The sequence below is a fragment of the Dermacentor silvarum genome, chromosome 7 (assembly GCF_013339745.2).
Source record: "Dermacentor silvarum isolate Dsil-2018 chromosome 7, BIME_Dsil_1.4, whole genome shotgun sequence".
Classification (NCBI taxonomy): domain Eukaryota; kingdom Metazoa; phylum Arthropoda; class Arachnida; order Ixodida; family Ixodidae; genus Dermacentor; species Dermacentor silvarum.
In genome coordinates, this window is record NC_051160.1 from 24,701,682 (window position 1) to 24,719,558 (window position 17,877).

Below are 17,877 nucleotides of genomic sequence, written 5' to 3' on the forward strand. Positions count from 1 at the left end.
GACTCCTTCAATTAACCCAAGCCTTCTGTCCCCAGCAGCTGCGGAGCACCTGACCAAGGCCGCGGTCAGACCTGCGATGCGGCAGAGGGTGCTAAGAATCTCTGGGTCCGGACAGGCCACCAATCGAAACTGAATCTGACAACGTTCAACACGGGCACCCTATCAAGTGAGGCTAGCTTAGCAGGGCCATTTGAAGAATTATCAGGTATTTCCTGGGATATTATTCGCCTTAGTGAGGTAGAAGAACTGGTGAAGCTTATACAGTGCTGACTAACGGCCACGTCCTCTGCTACAGAGGTCCTCCAGATAGGAGAGAATTCGGAATAGCATTTCTAGTCCACAAGGACATAGCGGGCAACATTGATGAATTCTACAGCATTAATGAGAGGGTAGCAGTCGTGGTAATAAAGCTGAATAGGAGGTATAGAATGAAGGTAGTACTAGCCTACGCCCCAACCTCCAGTGACGTTGATGAAGAAATAGAACAGTTTTATGAAGATGTTGAATTAGCAATGAGAAAGGTGCAAACTCAGTATACTGTAGTCATAGGCGAAATGCAAAAGGGCTAAAAAAGCAGGCTGGTGATCAAGCAATTGGCAATTACAGCATCGATTATGTGGCATTCTATGGATTCTATGGCATCGATTCGAAGAGCTGTTGGTAGAATTCGCGGACAGCAATAGCCTCCGAATAACGAATACCTCGAATAATACTAAAGATAAGTGGACCTCAAAAATCCCTAATGGAAAAACAAGGAAGGAAATAGATTTAATACTCTCTGCCGATCCCAGCATAGTGCAGGATGTAGAAGTGTTAGGTAGGGTAACGTGCAGTGACCATAGTTAGTAAGGTCTAGGATTTCTCTCAATTTGATGAGAGAACGAATAAAGTTGGTCATGAAGAAACAGGCCAACCTAGACGCAGTAAGGGTAAAAGCATAGTGCACACCGGCATAATTATTGCCGGTGTCCTCGAAACAAACAGTGACTATCTCATTGCACACTCTCTGAATTATGTTTATTGCACATTAGGAGGCAAAGAGGCGGCTTATTTCGGACCACGGGGTGGTATATCGCATTCGGCCTCTGTGACGCAAGCACCATCACTTTGTCTTCGCAAGAACTGATCTTCGCAGAAACATTTGCTTACGGCGTTCTTCAAGCAAGCAATAGGCCTTCCGTCCATATAATCTTGCACATAAAAACAGCTCCGCTCCCCGCAGTTACTACTTTGATTTTCCTTCCACTTTTCACCTTTATTGCAGGTTTCTACAAGTGATGTATAGGCAGACATTGATATTACACATCAGGCATAGAAGTTTGTATAATTCAGATATCTTATCTTTTAAGACATAATTCTACTACTAAATCTTTGTTCATCTACTGTCCCAGGAATGTCACTGAACATTGACAATCACGCCAAAAGATGGTCTGATATAATTAAAGCAAGTTAACAAAATTAAGAAGTTTGTAAAAAAGTAGATACGGTGTTAACGTTGCATTTAGGGTTGCCATTATGGAAGGTAATATTTGTGCAGCCGTGCAAAGAAAGAATAAGTAGGTAACCGAGAATTAAGCAAGAGTTACACGTTTTGAAAACGTGATGACGACAGGCTGACAGCTGTGGAAGAAGACGGCGAGCTCACGAACAGTGGCACAAGCACGTCTCTGTGATCACGTGACGTATGTAATCAGGCACGCAGAAGCCAAAACCGTGGGGCAGCCGTGGCTTCAGGGAAGCATGGCCGTCTCGCACCGCGGAGGCCCGGTTTCGATTACCACCCAGACTGATATGTGAGTGAGTGAGTGAGTGAGTTAGTGAGGTGAGTGAGTGAGTGAGTGAGTGAGTGAGTGAGTGAGTGAGTGAGTGAGTGAGTGAGTGAGTGAGTGAGTGAGTGAGTGAGTGAGTGAGTGAGTGAGTGAGTGAGTGAGTGAGTGAGTGAGTGAGTGAGTGAGTGAGTGAGTGAGTGAGTGAGTGAGTGAACTTTATTGGGTGCACAATAGACGCGAGTAAACTCGACTTCACCTGGTTAGAGGGCCCACTCGGGGACCATGAGGTCAAACCTGATGGCCCTCTCGCGGGCCCTCTGGACTGCCAGGATTTGAGAGGTCTGATCCTGGGCCTTAATAAGCCATCATCATTTCCTCTTGGGTGAAAGGGGGACCGGTAGATGCGCAGCCCCACAGAACATGCTCGAAGTCCGCATAACCACCACACAGGGGGCAGTCCGGGCTTGGGAACCGTTCGGGGTACATTGTGTGCAGTGCTGCAGGGCTTGGGTAAGTGCTGGTTTGTAGAAGTCTGAGAGTCACTGCCTGGACCCTGCACAGTGAGGAGTGCGGCAGAGGCAGGAGTCTTCTTGATAGGTAATTGTGTTTGCATATCTCGTTGTACGAGCAGAGAGGCTCGGGTCGCCCTAGAGAGGACGCATTACCCGGCGCACGGTCAGTCAAACCTCGTGCAGCCGAGTGTGCCTCCTCGTTGGGGTTGAGCGAGGCACCTTCAATGTTTCCAAGGTGCGCAGGGAACCAGGCCAATGAGTGATCTTTGAGGTCTTTGGCGTTTTGGATGATACGTAGGGCCTGGGGAGCCACCATTCCCATCTGAAAGGCCCTGATAGCGGTCTTGGAGTCTGAATAAATCGTGTCATGTATATCGTCCGTCAATGCAAGAGCGATGGCAACCTGTTCTGCAACGCTGGAACAAGAAGTGCGGATGGTAGCGCAGCTGATGATTTTCGAATCACAGTTGATGACCACTGAGGACAAGGCTTGTTCTTGAGCGTACGAAGCAGCGTCTATGAAGCATGTTCGATCCTTGTCCAAGCGGGCACTGGCGAGCAGAGCTTTACCCCTGGCTCGTCTTCGTCCTTCGTTGTAGGTCGGATGCATATTGCGTGGCATCCGGTGTATGGAAATCTTGGATCTTATGTCGTTGGGCAGCTTCACAGCGTCGGGACCGACGACCGCGGGGTTACGTCCCAGCATGCCAAGTATGGCTCGGTCCGCTGGGGTGCCGGATAGTCTGACAAACTGAGAAAACTCTTGGGCTTCAACAATTTCTTCGAACGTGTTGTGGATGCCCAACTTGAGGAGGTCTTCTGTGTGCGTTCGGACGGGAAGGCCAAGGGCAAGCTTGAATACTCTTCTGATTAGGGCATTGATCTTGTTGCGCTCCGACACCAGCCAGTTGTGCATAGCCGCCGAATAAGCGAGGTGGCATAGCACAAATGCGTGGATAATCCGGATCAGATTGTCCTCCCTGATTCCGCGGTACCTGTTGGCGATTCTTCGAATCAGTCCGAGGGCGCTTTCGGTCTTGGAACAAATGCGTTTGACGGTGGCTCCATTGGCCCCGTTAGACTCGATAAACATTCCTAGGATCCTGATAGTGTCCACCCGCGGAACTGGGGAGCCGTTACCAGTGAATAACGTAATGCTTTTAGCATAACGTAAATGCTTTTAGCTCCTGTTGTCGGGGACCTTCAAGTGACCTTGAGCTGAAAGCCAGAGCCGTTATCCAGGCACTCCAACGAGACCAACCGGACAACCAGTCAAAAGTTAAGAAAATGCGGTCTCTGCCCCGCAACCCTTTTTTACAGGACCGCATTACATGTGCTACTGCTTCCCGAACAATTGTTTGGTAAATATCTAGCGCATGTAATGCGGCAATGCGCATGTAACTTAAGTTACAAAAAATACTGCTTCCGAGTTCTTGCTAATGTTTGTACACAATATCACTCAAGCTGTAACTTCTAGTGCGCTGAAGTTTTATTTGTCATTTCCAATAAGGATGTTGAAAAGGCAGATAGAGGGCACCATGCACTTGATTTTTAACTTTTGGCGCTGAAACAGGGTTGTCTGTGCTCTTTTGAGCGCCATGAGTCCGTGAGTCGTGAGCGGTCCGCGACAAGAATAAAACGTAGCGACAGACGCTGAGCACGATGCGCTGTTGGAAGAAGAAAAGCGGTTGAAGACGGCGACATCATAGGAAGCAAAAGATGCCATATGGTAACCATTTCATGCTTACATCTATACTATCGATTACGGAAGTGCCAGCATTTTTTCTCTCGATCTCTAACTCGCCGAATCGCCTCTGTCTGAACGTCCTTCCCTCTCCGTGACATGTCATCGTTAAATTTGTTTTATAGCGTTCTTTTTACTTACTACGCTCCACTCCGATGCTCGAGTGCTCGCCGGCTTTCTAAGCACGCACACTGGCACAGCCAAAGGCGGCCAGTGTCGCCATCATGACGACAATGGGGGGATGATTCTGAAAGATGACTCTGGTATAACGACGATAATGTGATTACAACGGCGTGAGACCAATGAGATGACTACAATGGCAGTGACATTCTCAAGACGACGACTGCCTGATAACGATGGCTTGACGAGAATCTGATGACGAAGCTGACAAAGTGTAATGACAATGGAAAAACCACGGCGCATCTCCACGGTATGACAACAAATGCATGGCGGTCACTGTATGATGATGGCGCAACGACAATTCTGAAATGACGGTGGTGTCATACGGACGGGAGCGTACCGACGATGGCGTTAAACTAAGGAGATTGCGAAGAACCCATGACGCCGATAGCGTGACGACTTCTGTTGAATGTCGACTACTCTTTGATGACAATGACGTAACGATGACGACTTGATCAGAATTAGATGACGAAGCTGGAAAGAAGACAACTGAGGCGACCAAAACGTCATCACGACCACGGTATAACAAGGAATGCAAGACGACGCGATGATGACACAACACGACAACGGCGTTGTGATAACGCTTGAATGATGACAGCATGATTACGATGGAATGACGAAGAAGGAATGAAGCCTTCTGGAACAATGAGGGGCGCAATCGGTGCATTTCTGTACCCCTGACGCGCAGAGGGCAACACTATCTGGTGATGTTGCAGTGAACCGAGATATGTATCACATCAGCAAGCATTAGTCTCTCATTGACGAAAGCACATCCAGCGTCCTTCACGCTTCCACCAACTTAACTGTTTCGATCACCTTTCTCGCAGTGGACTGCGCCAACGACGCGAAATTAGGCGACGAGCTAAGAAAAGCTAGCGGTTTGAAAATATATGCGACGTATACTATTCTGAGTATTTAGTATCTCATATAACGTAGTGTATGCTCACCTTCCTGTGGTGCTACATCCTCAGCGAAAAACATGACTGCGGCGACCACAAGGGTGAGTGTAGCAGCTCCCATTTTATAGTTGAAAGATGCGACTGCCTCGACTCGAGTCTTGATGACTATATTGTACTCCGGCCCCTTTTATGGGCCTGAGTTTACCGTGAGATAAAAGGCTTCCCTCTCCAATGTCTGTATTCTAACCGAGCTAATTTCCTTAAGGCAGATCGTTCTCCAAGTCGTAAAAGCAACAAGCTGTTGTGGCAACTATAGGCAGCGCGGCTGCTATAGCTCCGGATCGGGCATTTCGAAATGTTATTCTCTTCGTGCGCTTTTGCCGCTCCGAAAACACACCGAAACACGTGATGTGACTCAGCAGTTCTTAATTATGAAGACTGGCATTCCTGCAATCATAAAGCAGTTGCGTACATATTCACAGGCGCCGATTACGGCAGAGCTCGGGGCCTCGTGACCTTACAAATTGGTCCAGGGGTTTGGCCGCGAAATTGACAAAAAAATATTGTTCTTCATTTTATGTCTCTGAATACCCATAAACTAAGTGTATTATCGCGAAGTAGACCAAACTAGAGTTCTTTATGAATACTTTATCAATCTAAAACTGATTTAGTGGCCCTTTGCTATCGGTTTAATACCTTCTGATGGGCGATTTCGTAATTCATAACTTAGTTATTAGTAGCGCACTCAAAAGAGAACATGGACACAGCAAGAAGTTACGGCTGATGCGAAGCACTGAATTTTTTCGGTATGGTATAGATAGTATGGCATGATAAACTTTATTCAGGTCCTGAAGATCAACCCTTAGGATGACGCAGGCGGCTCCCACGTCGGGACAGTAAGGTTTAACCTTACAGGCGTGTCAGGCCTTGTGGACGTTGCGTCATTTTTTTTTTGTCTATATTTTTTTTTTTTCAAGTGCGCTGCTCCCATGAAAGACAATGGGCCTCTTCGATTATCCGTTCCTGACAGTCCCGGACTGTCCGAGACGGTGCTTTCAGCCAATGAGCGTTGCGTATGCAGTCTTTCGGACAGTCCGGGACTGTCAGAGACGGATAATCGAAGAGGCCCAATGAGCAACACGAGAACAAGGTGATTGCAGGAGCCAACGATTCACCCGCCGCGGTTGCTCAGCCAGCTAAGGCGTTGCGCTGCTGAGCACGAGATCGCGGGATCGAATCCCGGCCACGGCGGCCTGCATTTCGATGGAGGCGAAATGCAAAAACGCCCGTGTGCTTGAGTTGTAGTGCACGTCAAAGAACCCCAGGTGGTCAAAATTTATCCAGAGCCCTTCACTACGGCGTGCCTCATAATCAGAACTGGTTTTGGCACGTAAAACCCCAGAAAGAAGAAGAAGAAGGAGCCAACGATTCGACAAGTGAAGTTTTCTTTTTCAAGGCCTTGAAAAAGACAAGTCCATTTCTCGAAACGTTGGCTCCTCCTGCGTTATTGCAGGCCGGCAAAAAGAAAAGCTGTGAATCAAATCCACGCTGTGAAGGTGGTTGGACAGCGAAGCTGTAAGTGAGACCCACAGCGATTACCTATTGCGGTGTCACTTGAATTCACACACGCGGTTCTACAAGAGTGAAACCAGAGACAAGGGAAATGTACTTAACCACACTCTTTATTACTTCATAATGATATTATATTCACCCTGTTCTTCTTACGTCTTTACTTTCGATGGTCTACCCATGGTAGCCTGGAATGAACTGAATGAGTTGCTAGACCGTGGTGACGTCACTATGTGGTTTCTATGCTGTTGAGTACTTTTCCACTCGGAGTAGTTTACGCAACAGTAATCTTTACCGGGAAACACAAGCAGAAGAAGGAACGTGCTTCGCGTTATTCGCAAACGTCATTAGTATACATTATACAGTTTGCACTTCAGATGAGAGTTCTGAATGACGTCAACTGCTTTCGAAGCAGCTGCAAACCTAATCCTCACCGGAACGTGTCGAAGGGTGTTCCCATTGTTCACACGCGCCTTATCATCCATCATGTGGTTTTGATGATTGTTTTGTATTTTTTCTTTTGAAAACGAGGCACTGAGCTGTATGCTGTATGCCTGATTTCGAAAGAGATATGCTGTTTGTATTCAATGTTTAGCCTGGCGTATTTTGTTTACGACAACGACACAAAAAATTCCTTGGCTGGTAGAGATATATAGCTTCGCTGAAATATTACGCATAAATAAACTAGATTTCGGAGCCAGTAACTTCATTGAACGATGTGATTCATAAAAACGTTCGAATGAAGTTGTGACACGCGGAAGCAATTGACTTGGTAAGTGCTTTGCAGGTAATATGACATTGAATGCGGTATTCAATGTAAATATTGTGGTGCTTGCCTAGGAATCGAGGTGGCGGGCCTTAAATAAATAACTTTTATTGGAGACGAGAAATAACCAACGTTTAGCTGGAGAGGTTTGCACTGCATCGCTAGAGGAGAGCGCAGCTACTGAGGTTCAGCTTCCCTCTCCGTACTTTGCGGGGGCACGCACTTTGAGCCACACGGTCACGAGAAGAGGTGGTTCGTCGCCGTTTTCAGAGGCTGGTGCGTCGTTTACTGCTCGTTAATTGATTGGTTGATTGATTATTTGAAAAAGTTTGCCGTGATTGAACGCGGGTAAACTAAGTTTGTCGAGCGATGGCACGGTTTTGCTTGCTTTGGGAAAAGACACAGACACTGCTCGGCGCTATCACCAACTACCGCATTTACAGCTGTATCACAATACAACACACAGACGCTGCACGGCGCGACAGCAGCAGCGAGCAAATTGACCTTCATGTTGCGTCTCGCTTCAGCGCGTACTAAGCGTCGAAAGCACAGCGCATACGAAGCTACCAGCACTCGGCGCACATTGTACACATCGCAGATCGGTTCGAAGATGAAACCCGCGCGACCGCGCACTTCGTCCACATCGCAGATCGGTTTCAAGATATTGGCACCCACGCGGCGTAGGCAGCAGCCGCCGGTAGTGGCAGGCTAAGTCCCAGTTTCACCCTGGCATAGCTTGAAGGTCAGATTTACGGAACCAGGCGTATTCTGGGTTTGTACCTGGAGTAGTAGAGCTATCGCTCTAAATATATTGTCACGAGCGGCGATCCTTTGGTCGGTGATTGTACGTTGACGGACGACGACGAAGGCGACGGCGTGGCTTTCTGGTGTGCACGCGCTTTCCTGGACCATTGCTGTAGCGTTGTGCGCCTTACCTTCTAAATATATCCATTGTATATATAATCTCCCCGTAACAATATATATTGCTCTGAAGGAAAGCAAGATTCTGAAAGTGTTCGTGGGTGGAACCCTTGGTTCAGGGCGCCAGTGGCTTCTGCTGCCCGGTGAGCCGATCGTCGACGTCAGAGCTGTAGAGCACAACCTTCCACTGCTCCGTGTTTGGATTCGTTATGCTTATCACTGCCGTTTGCTTTTGGCAGACCCATGATTTTGCACTTGTTACCCGCTGCTACACATATCCGTAAAAGAAAACGCTTAAACCAGTCTCCTCTCAGGATTGGATCACAGGAGCAAACTAAATGTCGTTTTTTCATTGACTGTAGCACTGGCTTAGAGAAAAGGACTACAGTCATCTCCTGTTAATAGGAAAGTATTGGTTCGGAACAAGCAGTGCCCATGAAGGAAGTCATCCATAATTAAGCATCCTCGATGCTTTGTGTCCTGCAGTGGATAGAAATATAGGCTGATGATGATAATGATGTTGATGACGATTAAAAACAATTTCACAGGAGCCTAAACATCTCGATTTTTTTGTTGATGTTGTTTGCAATCGGCGTCCTGCTGTTTCCGTTTGGCGATGATTACACTCCACCAGTCTAGTTTGTGTGAAGTTCTTGAAATAAATAAGTAAGGAACTTGTAGAGAAATAAAAATGCTCCATAAACAGTTTTTTGAGCTCATTGCAGAGTACATTTACATTGAAATTTCAAAAGAGTATCAGAATTAGTATCAACATTAAAAATAATTATTCCGGTCTTGGATATCTTGCAAAAAATATCTGCAGTTTCAAAGCAAATGTTGGAATCTATGTGAAGCGAAGTCTTAATGAAACGGTTATTGGAATGGTTTACAACTAATGGCGATGTAATCAATGTTGTTTAGTTCTAATGGAACGAGTGATCTCAATGAATGATTATGCGTATCCATCACAAAATTCACAACTTCATTTTCAGGCCACTTTCGTGCTTATGCACAACATCGCTCACTAAGGTGCCTTAATACAAACTCCAGTCAGGTGGATGCACAGTGTGAAACGTATACGCATAGGCGTCACAAAGACAAAGGCGATGTATGATGCTTATCAAGGGAGCAATGGTGATGACAGGTGTATGCACAGACGCGTGTGACGCAACATTTAGCGATTATTTAGCCCTTATGTCAAAGTGGGATATTCCCATTCTTGGGGGTTGGTCAAGAAGGGGCGGACTCCCACTGGCACATATCGAATGACTCAACCAAAGAACATGCAGCAGATAGAAGAATCCATCAAATATAAATCACCCTTCTCTTCGTAGATCGATCTACTTTGAAAGAAAAGAAGCTCGACGTTAGGTGGTCAGGTTTTGTGCAAGAATCACCGTGGGATAGTCTGGAGCATTGGCGAAGGATGGGCACAAATCCTGTGGCTCATAATCAGTGGCTAAATCAAGGGAAGTAACGTAAATGAAGAACCTGTTAAACTTAATAACCATCCCAATAATAGATCAGTGTGTGCTGAAAATATGCCTTTGAACAGAAATTACGTGTTTAGTTTTAATCTGGAAGTTATATTTTTGTTAGCAGAACGGAGGTACGCGGACCCGGAAAGCGCGCAAAGAAAACGTCGGTCTTAAAAATCAGAGTGCAGTTCAAAGCCTCTTGCGAGCCATGAGGGCGGTGATAGCATGGCTTCTCGTTGAGGAAATTTTTGAGCTTTCATTCAAATAAACTGCACTGAAAAGAATTCTCTAAGGAACTGCGTCCAACGGCAGAGGAGAGCAGTGCGCATGGCTATAGACCTAGTTTAGCGCCGCCACCGCGAAGCCTGCGCGTGACCTTCGAAATGCATGGCACCTGCGAAACGCATCATAACCGGGCTCTTCTCTGCGCTTCTTTCAGGACATGCTGCGCCATCTTGTGGCACGACCGCGAAGTCCAAACGTGGCCTCCGAGACGAGAAGCGTGCCGGATCGGTGCCTGCGAACGCCGAGAATTACGCGACACTTACCTAGTGCTTTCATGTCCCCGCTGGCGCCAAAGTATTTTTTTCGTCCGCTTTCATTTTCCTTTTCTTGGTTATTTTCTAGATTTCACTTTCAGCTACGGTTAATGAATCCTATGTTGTCCTTGGCTTCATTGCATGTCAACTTTAAATGGTCGTGATTAGCAAAAGTGTTTCCATTCTTCTCGTTCATTCCTACGGAGGGTCCCCAATGTGGCAGCTTTGGTGGCATTACGTAGTATACGAAGGTTTAGTAGCCACGTTCCGGGTCTCCTATGTTCACCTGTTACAGTGACGCCGTTGGGAAAAAAATGGCGTTACACATTTACTCCACCATGGCTCTGAGTGGCGCTGGCTAACAGTCCCATGGCTAGATCTAGTACACATGAATATCCTAGTGGATGTGTTGAAGGCCGGCGCTGACGCGCAATGGGTAGTGCAGCCCACGCATAATGCGAAGGTTGTGGGTTCGCTCCCTACCGACGACAAACGATCTTTTCGTCTGCCTTGATTTACCCTTCTCCTCGGTATTTTCTGCATTTCAATTTCGGCCACAGCTTCTCTACGCTTTCTGTAGTTTTGTTGCCTGCTGGCTTTATATGATCATAATTGCACGGATAGCGAGTATCCGCATTAACGACGCACAGCTGTTAACGACGTACAAAAGGAATGCTCTTGGCCAAAAGTCCTCACAAATTAAGTTTGCCCTTTTAATGAGAATTAGAGTAACGAGGCACGAATTAAGCCTAACGCTCGTATGGGCATTTACAAAAAGCTTAATGCAGCTTTTGAAGTCTTGTGAGTAAATGACTATTGCGCCTATGATGAAAAAGTAGCGTATGTTGGTTTTCCTGCAGACGAACAACAGAATAATTGTACTTAAAGGAAGAGATAGTTAAAAAATGCCAGTTTGCAAGAGCTTAAGTCTATAGTATCCAAGCATGTTTTTTTCTTCGTCAAGGCGGTACCATAGTCGAGTTATCTGACATGCGAGATTCGAATAGGTGCAAAAAAGCAGCTTGTTGGGACCTAATAATATGGAAGTGTCACGCATCTAATGTCATTCCGGATAATAAAGGGACGTATTACATTCAGAAAACAATGTGCGGAAAATAGTAAAGGGACACGGCTGCGTTCAGCTTTTTTTTTTTTTTTTTTGTAGTGTTTGAGATCTCAACGCTCAAAACACGCTGAAATGTGTTTTTTTTTTTTTTTAGTAGCGTTGCGTATTAACGGGGTGGTCCTTCTTACAGAGCAGAAAGTGAATGTTTTAAATTTATAACCGCAAATTTTCAGGTATTTCCATGTGCTGTCATTACAGGCTTAGAACATTTCCCATATCAAAATTAAAAAAAAAACGGTTGCGCAGCAGGTTAAACGAATAGTGACACGTTGTAGTGACGGGGAACAACGAAACACTGCAAGAACTGTACGTAAAGACTATTGTTTTATTGGGCGGATTATGCTTAGACAGAGAAACAATACTCCAATCACAACAATGTGGGAATCAGTCACCGGTTATCCAAACTGATCTAGTCGGTCAATTGTGCCAGCTTTTACTACATGTATACCCACACGTTCCCGAGTAATGGTTGGTTCATGATGCGTGCAATTGATAATCGGCAACGTTATTTGCGCCACACCCACGGCGGCCCACAAGGTGGAGAATCACACGCATCATGCTGAAGTTGTTGGTAGGGTCCCAGCGGAGGCAGGTTGTCCATTCTTCGGATTTTTTTTATTGATTTCACATTTCAAGTAAGAATGCAGCCAATTTTTATTAGGCTCTTTTTGGCTTGATTGCCTGTTTATTTCGTGTAGATGAGTTATATGAGAACTTCAAGCACTTCGTACTCAAAAGTTTTCGCCCGCCATCCGTTTACATATGTACATTATGTGAGTAATGGGCCGCGCAGGCAAAATTATATCCCTTTCAAGGTAAACGTGCTCTCAACCTGTTCCTTGAGATCTCAGTCTGCGTGTCTACACCGTACCTCTGATCTCTTCAATACGTTGTATTAAGTTATTAACTAGTTCAGCATCAGCACTTGACAGCTCAAAGCCGATTTCCTGCTGCGATTACTAGACCTATAGGCTTTTTGATTGGTGGAGCTTTTAATAATTCTAATTATTCACCTGGTTGAGGGAGGAAGAAGACGACGCTCGAGCAGCTCTCCGAGCAGCTGGGCTCCGGCTTCACCAAGTCATTTCGCAACGATTTCTGGCGAGTATTGGCCTGAAGTTTACATCACTCGATCCGTGAAGTGACCAGGATTCCGTGGACACCTAATTTTCAGGTGGGACACTTCTTTTCCCGGTGTTACGAACGTTTTTGTGCCACGACTACGCCGTCGCCGCGCTAAGCCTAAGCGCGCGCCGGCTGCACGCCGAGAATGGAGGTTCAAGTAATCGGTGAAGACATCACCCCAGAAGAGATGACCGCCGAAATGGGCTGGCGCACCGCCCGTTCCCGCCGTCCCGACGAGAAGCGTGGCCAAAATTCATCTCGCGACGACCCACCTCAATCGCAAGACTCCCGCTCTCGCTCTAAAACCCGGAAGAACGTTAAATCTCAAGTCCTCAAGGCCGGACGTATGCCCCAATTACCCAAGAACGAAATTAAGATCATTGTCAGACCTAAAGGGGCACTAAATATCCCCAAAGTCGGCAGCCCAACAGTGACTGCAGCCATTTTCCAAGCAACACAACTTAGCCCGGAAGAAACCCAAGACGACACGATCTGCCCGAACGTTCAACAAAACATCGTCGTGATCAGCACGCCCCGACCGCTCAATGCTGACAGGTACGTGCGCATGAAATCTATCCATGTCAATGGTGTCACCCACGAAGTCAACGCATACGAGGCAGCCCCGGACAACACTACCAAAGGAGTTATCCGAGGTATTCCCCTCACCGACAACGCCCAGGAAATCGACGTAAACATCATAAATGCCCGCAATCCGCTAGCCCTGGCCGCCAAGCGCATCGGTTCCACCACAACCGTCGTCATCGCCTTCGACGGACCCAGTGTGCCGTACTTGGTCCGATACGGTGCAACACTGATCCCCTGCTCCCTGTACCGCAAGCAAATTGACATATGTTACCATTGTGGCCGTCTCGGGCACCGCATGGATGTTTGTCCATTCCCTAACAACAAGATCTGCAGAGGCTGCGGCGCCCGCAATCCCGACCAACACCATCAGTGCACCCCCAAGTGCACGCTGTGTGGTGGACCCCACCCCACGGCGGACAAAGTGTGCACAGCCAAATACAAAATGCCATACGTCATCCGGAAACGCCTCTGGGAACAACGTACGCCACAGCAATCAACACCTCAACCAAGTGATTTCCCGCCCATGGACACCAAACACCGCTCACGCTCGCGCTCCAGACCAGGAGCAGGCCGTTCCCGGTCAAGATCCACGTCGACCCCAAGAGGCCGACAGATTTCAGAAAAGGTGAGCTTCGCAGAGGCTGTGACACGCATCTCGCGAGAGGGTCCGGTCACGTTCCCCCCTACACCTAAACAAAACACAGACAATGCTGTCATTGATCAACTTAAGAGAGAAAATGCAGTTATGCGCGACTTAATTCAAAAACTCACACAGGAGGTTCAGAGCCTAAAGCAAGCCAAAACACAACCCACACCCAAAGCCCCAGAACCCCCTAGCGTCACACCTTCAGAGGAACCCCCGACGCCGGCACCAAAAAAGAGAGCCCTCCAAGGAGGAGCTACGGGGCAGGTGCGTTCCGAAGTCAAGGACATGCTCGTGTCACTACAGAGCACCGTCGAAAGTCTCCACAACGCTCTGCTCGCCGTAATGCAAAGAGTGACCGCCGTAGAAAACAACCTCCAGACCCTTTTCACCACATCCACCCCCGTCACCCCGGCTATAATCATGGACACGAGCGGAATCGCTCACGACAATCCCACCCCGCCACCGGCGGCCTCTTAAATCTTAAATCTTAAATCTTAAATCATCATCATGGCGCACAAAAACACCGACACAGTGATATGGCAGTGGAACTGTCGAGGCTACCGCCACAAACAGCCCGTTCTTCGTCAACACCTTCGCACATCTTCACGTGAACCGGATGTACTCATACTCCAGGAAACGCACGAAACGCCGATCACCCTTCCCGGATATCGACCCTTCATCGCTGCCAACGCCCCCCACGGAGTGTCCACGCTCGTCCGACACAGAATCACCGCAATCGAACACGATCTCCACGACCGTCGCACCGAACACCTTTTCATTGAACTCATCCCACACAAAAAGCGGACGGACGGCATCTTCATCCTGAATATTTATAACGCCCCGTCCCTACGCCACAGTCGCTTTCTAACGCTCTTTAAAAAGGCCCTGAACGCCGCAGGCAGCAGCCCCCTCGTCATCGGCGGCGACTTCAACCTGCCGCACACAGGTTGGGGCTACAAACACTGCTCCGCTGCGGGCCGTAACCTTTGGCAAGACTCCCACGATCTCGGCTTCACTCTCATCACAGACCCGACGTTCCCCACACGCCTCGGCACCTCCACTGCGCGAGACACGACGCCCGACCTCACGTTCACCAAAAATGTAGTGAACGCTCAATGGCGCAATACTGAATATGACCTCGGCAGCGATCATTCGATCATTGAAATTACTCTCCCGCACCTCACAGCTGTACCTACGAGAACGAGGGAGTTCACGTGGGTGGACTGGGACGCCTTCCGCAAACATCGCACAGCAGAAACTACAGACACCCCGATCACCGATATAGAATCTTGGTCGCGCGACCTTTTATCAGATACCCAATTGGCTACTCGCACTATCAAAACCGATGCCCCGACTGAACGTATGGATAGTCGGCTTGCCCACCTCATTGAAGCCAAAACGTCCATCCTCTCTCAGTGGAAGGGTCAACGACTCAACAAACGACTCAGGAAAAAGGTTGCACTACTTAACGAGAATATAAAAGAACACTGCCGAGTCCTTAATCAACAACAATGGGCGGAACTTTGCAATTCTTTAGACGGGCAACTCCACCACTCCCGCTCGTGGAAAATCCTAAAACATCTTCTCGACAATACCAGCACCCGTTCACAACAGCAGGATCGTCTTACCAAACTCCTATTCACAGAAACCAAGACGCACGGCCAGGACCACGTCACAAATACCTTATGCCAAAAGTACATCCCCTCCGGGCCAGCAAAGCCTCACGGCCCGTACACGGGGTCCTCGAACTCAGCCCTCGATGAGGACTTCAGCGTGGCCGAGGTACACGCTGCTCTGCGCAAATTGAACAGCCGTTCAGCCCCAGGTCCGGACGGCGTCACCAACAAAGCTCTGAGAAACCTAGACGACCCCTCGGTGGAACAACTCACCGAGTACATAAACGACTGCTGGCGGCAAGGGTCCATTCCCTCATCATGGAAAACGGCCAAGGTAATTTTGATTCCAAAACCTGGCAAGCCATCTAGCCTTGCCAATCTCCGCCCCATCTCGTTAACCTCGTGCGTCGGCAAGGTTATGGAGCATGCACTCCTTACCCGCATAAACTCTCACCTCGAAGATACGTCCGCATACCCGTACTCAATCATCGGCTTTAGAGCTCATCTCTCAGCCCAGGACGCCATGCTCCAACTCAAGCATCAAATCCTCGACGACAAATCCCGACACACGAAGGCGATCTTGGGCCTCGATATCGAGCGCGCCTTCGATAGTGTCGCGCACTCTACTATCCTCGAACGCATCTCCCTACTAAACCTCGGCGAGCGCACCTACAACTACGTACGAGACTTTCTATCCAACCGAAGGGCGTTCCTCTCGGTTGGAGATATTCAATCGGAGAAATTCACTCTCGGATGCGCGGGAACCCCACAAGGCTCTGTCATTTCCCCAATGCTGTTCAATTTGGTCATGCTCGGATTAGCACAGGAACTACAGAAGCTCGACGGCATAGAACACACCATCTATGCCGACGACATTACCATCTGGACCACTACGGGCAGCGATGGACAAATTGAAACCGCTCTGCAAGACGCCATCGATGCCGTCGAAAATTATCTCGAAGGCACGGGACTCCGATGTTCCCCCGACAAGTCAGAGCTCCTCTTATACCGCCCCACGCTCCGTGGACGCCCACCACTACGATCTACGCATAAACGCCGCTACGAGGAAATCCAACTCCACATGAGGGATGGGGGAACCATACCCGTGGTCTCCACTATCCGGGTTCTCGGCATGACCATCGAAGCCAACGGCGCAAATTCAACGGCTATATCCAAGATCCTCCGACAGACGGCCAATACATCGCGGCTGCTGAAACGGGTGACCAACCGGCGACAGGGCATGAAGGAAGAAAGTGTCATTCGCCTTGTTCAGTCGTTCGTCATCTGTCACATTACATACGTCGCCGCCTTCCATAATTGGTACAAAGCTGAAAAGACTAAATTGGACATCATTATACGCGGCGCCTACAAGCTAGCCTTAGGACTGCCAAACAACACCAGCACTGAATTTTTACTCCAATTAGGACTCCATAACACCCTAGACGAATTAATCGAAGCACAGCGTCGGTCTCATCTGGAGCGTCTCACCCTCACAGAAACGGGCCGGCACATTCTAACTAAACTCGGCATCACCTACCACCGTCAACATGGAGAGAAATACCCAATTCCACGCGACGTACAGACTTGGCTACATGCCGACCCTATTCCCAAAAACATGCATCCGGACTACAATAAAGAACGTCGAAAGGCAAGGGCTGCCTCCCTCATTAAAGCCTATGGCGACACCACGGGCGTCACCTTCGTAGACGCAGCTGAATATCAAGACGGGCACCGCTTCGCCGCGGCTACCACAGTAAGCGGCTCGCTCAAACATGCCGCCAGCATCGTAACCCAAAACGCCGAGACGGCCGAGGAAGTGGCCATCGCCCTGGCCACCCTTGATCCGGACTGCCATACCATCGTGAGCGATTCCCGCACGGCAATCAGCAACTACATCAAAGGTCGTATTTCAAAACAAGCGCTACGCATCCTAAACCAAGCCCCTCACTCACTTGAGAAGCAAATCACTCTCGTCTGGTTCCCAGCGCACGCTGGCGACGTACATCCGTACCTCACCAACCTCAACGAGGTTGCTCACTCCGTAGCACGAGGCCTTGTCAACCGTGCCGGAGACAGCGCAGGTGCACCCGCGGAACGCGATCGCCTCACCAGCTACAACGACCTCACGAAATCATTCTATCTTAACAGAAGAACCTTCCCCATCCCTCATCACAAGCTAAACAGAGCACAGACAACCACCCTTCGCCTGTTACAGACAAACACGTACCCCTCACTAACACGTTACCACAGGATCTACCCGGACACCTACCCTAGTAACATTTGCAAGATCTGTAAGACTGAGGCAGCATCGCTTCCCCACATGCTATGGGAATGTAAAAACCAATACCCGACAAATAATACCGTGACCCTCTCGTCGAGATGGCACGCCGCCCTGCGCAACT

General features: G+C 48.5%; 2 protein-coding genes across 8 annotated transcripts in view; one reads left to right on the plus strand and one right to left on the minus strand.

Annotated features, from left to right (window-relative positions):
• LOC125946657 (uncharacterized) overlaps positions 1-5,295 on the minus strand; it is a 34,179-nt gene extending 28,884 nt beyond the window's left edge. For 2 of the 5 annotated variants that reach the window (XM_049670366.1, XM_049670365.1), the window contains exon 1: positions 5,153-5,282. In XM_049670366.1, the coding sequence (XP_049526323.1) occupies positions 5,153-5,225 (73 nt within the window). In that variant the 5' untranslated portion in view covers positions 5,226-5,282. Of the gene's footprint in view, positions 1-5,152 lie in introns of all 5 variants that reach the window. The other 3 variants (XM_049670368.1, XM_049670367.1, XM_049670369.1) reach the window with 2 other exon arrangements.
• The window catches only part of LOC119459443 (uncharacterized), a 307,019-nt gene that overhangs the window by 171,844 nt on the left and 117,298 nt on the right, over positions 1-17,877 (plus strand). The gene's annotated exons all lie outside the window — the stretch shown is intronic.